Source organism: Lonchura striata, chromosome 36, assembly GCF_050655825.1.
Source record: "Lonchura striata isolate lonStrDom1 chromosome 36, ASM5065582v1, whole genome shotgun sequence".
In the NCBI taxonomy this organism is placed as follows: domain Eukaryota; kingdom Metazoa; phylum Chordata; class Aves; order Passeriformes; family Estrildidae; genus Lonchura; species Lonchura striata.
The window spans coordinates 13,320,356-13,322,431 of NC_140738.1; the positions used below are offsets into that span (position 1 = coordinate 13,320,356).

Consider the following 2,076-nt stretch of genomic DNA (forward strand, 5'->3'; position numbering starts at 1 on the left):
TTCAGTCCTATTTCAGGTGTTTTAATTGATAAAGACATATCTGAAGAACGTTAAGGCCAAACCAAAAAGATGACCAGTCAGGTGTCTTCCCAACATGGATCACAGCGAATGTGGGTCACCAGGCCTGTGCACAGCATGGGTCTTCCCATGGGGGATAAGGCTGGAGCAGTGTACAAAGCTCTTCATGCAGTTGGGGGACTCACCGGGCTTCCCTTACTAGTGCCTCCGTTGGTGTTTGGTCAAGTGAGAGCTCTGGGTGAAGCTCTTCCCACACCGGGGACACTCATAGGGCCTCTCCCCAGTGTGGATGCGCCGGTGCTTGACAAGGGAGGAGTTGTACTTGAAGCCCTTCCCGCAGTCGGGGCAGCGGAAGGGCCTCTCATCCATGTGAATCCGCTGATGGCAGAGGAGATTAGAGCTGGTCTTAAACTTTTTCTGACACTCAGGACACTCATAGGGCCTCTCCCCAGTGTGGATCATTTGGTGGATGATGAGGTTGGACCTCTGGCTGAAGCCCTTCCCACATTGCTCACACTTGTATGGCCTTTGCCCAGTGTGGATGATCTGGTGGCGGATCAAGTTGGATCTTGTGCTGTAGCTCATCCCACATTCCCCGCACTCATAGGGCCTCTCTCCCTGGTGTGGATGCACCGGTGGGTGACGAGGGTGGAGTTGCGCTTGAATCCCTTCCCACAGTCCGGGCAGCAGAAGGGCCTCTCATCCGTGTGAAGCCGCTGGTGCAGGAGGAGAGTGGAGCTGGTGTGAAACCTCTTCTGACACTCAGGACACTCGTAGGGCCTCTCCCCAGTGTGGATGCGTTGGTGGGTGACAAGGGCAGAGCTGCAGCTGAAGCCCTTCCCACACTCCCCACACTCGTAGGCCCATTCCCCAGTGTGGATCATCCGGTGGTGGATCAGGTTGTTGCTCCTCCTGAAGCTCTTCCCACACTCCAAGCACTTGTAGGGCTTCTCCCCATCATGATGCTGCTCAGGCACCACCAGCTCCGAGCTCTGGCTGAATCTCTGCCCACCTTCCCGGCACAGAGTGGGACTTTCCTCCTCAGAACACCCTGGGCTGGCATTGCAGCCCCTCCTCCTGTGGCATCTCTGGGGCTTTTCCTCACTGTTGTATTCCTGCACCATGGAGCTGCTCAAAATGGCCTCTTCCAAGAGGTTCTGCTGCGGAGATTTATCCTCCCTGGTCTTTATCTTCTTCTCCTTGTCTGGGGGAGGAAGGACAAGGAGTAGGTGGGATTTGCCTCCGTGCCAGATGGAATGGCAAGGAGATCTCCCACAGTGCGTCCCCAGCAGGAGGACAACGGCAGTGGGGCTGTCCTGCAGCTGGGAGCCAGGCTGAGCTGGGAGATGGAGCAGGAGAGAGGGGGAAAGGGGCACTGACTTCCTCCTCACCTGCCTCGGTGTCCCAGGGCATCTTTCTTTTCCTTGCAACCTTCTCCTCCATCTGGCGAATGTTTGGGTATGGGAAATCCTGTTTTGGGAGGTAAACAAGGGATGAGCACAGTGAGTTTGTTACTGGTTGGAAGGCAAACCAGGGGGACAGTCTAAGCCAGAAGGACAATTGAATAAGATAATTAAGATCAAGGCAATGATGCAGAAACACTGGTTTAAACTCACAGAGTCAGGATATAACCTGATACCCCGCTGGTCAGGGTGGTGGTAGCAGTCTGATGAAATGGTGGCTGCAGTCCAGCTGGAGTGATGAACGTGATTCTGTCAAAGTGGCGATCCTGTAGAAGGGTCTGGTCTTCCTCTGAAGGTCCAGTGGTGCTTATGGAGCTCTTGTCCTCTGGGAATCCAGTAGGCAAGGTGATCGTGGTGTTGCAAGGGTGAGATTATATCCAGGCAGGAATGCTTGGTTCCTCCCCCTGGGCGGAGCATCCCACAATGGGATGATGTAATTTTATCAGTGCTGCAGTGACACTCAGTGGCCCATTAACAGAAGATGGCCCCTGGAGGGCGTTATCAGGGCTGAGCCATGGAAGAGATAAAGAACACTGCCCCACCTGTTGATAACAGTTTATGGAGATGGGGACTGAAAACACTTTTGGTTACATCT

The 2,076-nt window shown here is 54.2% G+C and overlaps 1 protein-coding gene across 1 annotated transcript; it reads right to left on the reverse strand.

Moving 5' to 3' along the window:
* Nucleotides 1–463: 463 nt before the first annotated feature.
* LOC146764198 (uncharacterized) lies at nucleotides 464–1,461 on the reverse strand. Its single transcript, XM_085565470.1, has 2 exons — nucleotides 1,450–1,461; nucleotides 464–1,340 (listed from the first exon to the last, which is right to left on the reverse strand). Exons 1-2 carry the CDS (start codon nucleotides 1,459–1,461, stop codon nucleotides 600–602), a joined length of 753 nt encoding a protein of 250 aa, XP_085421596.1. The 3' UTR covers nucleotides 464–599.
* Nucleotides 1,462–2,076: the final 615 nt, after the last annotated feature.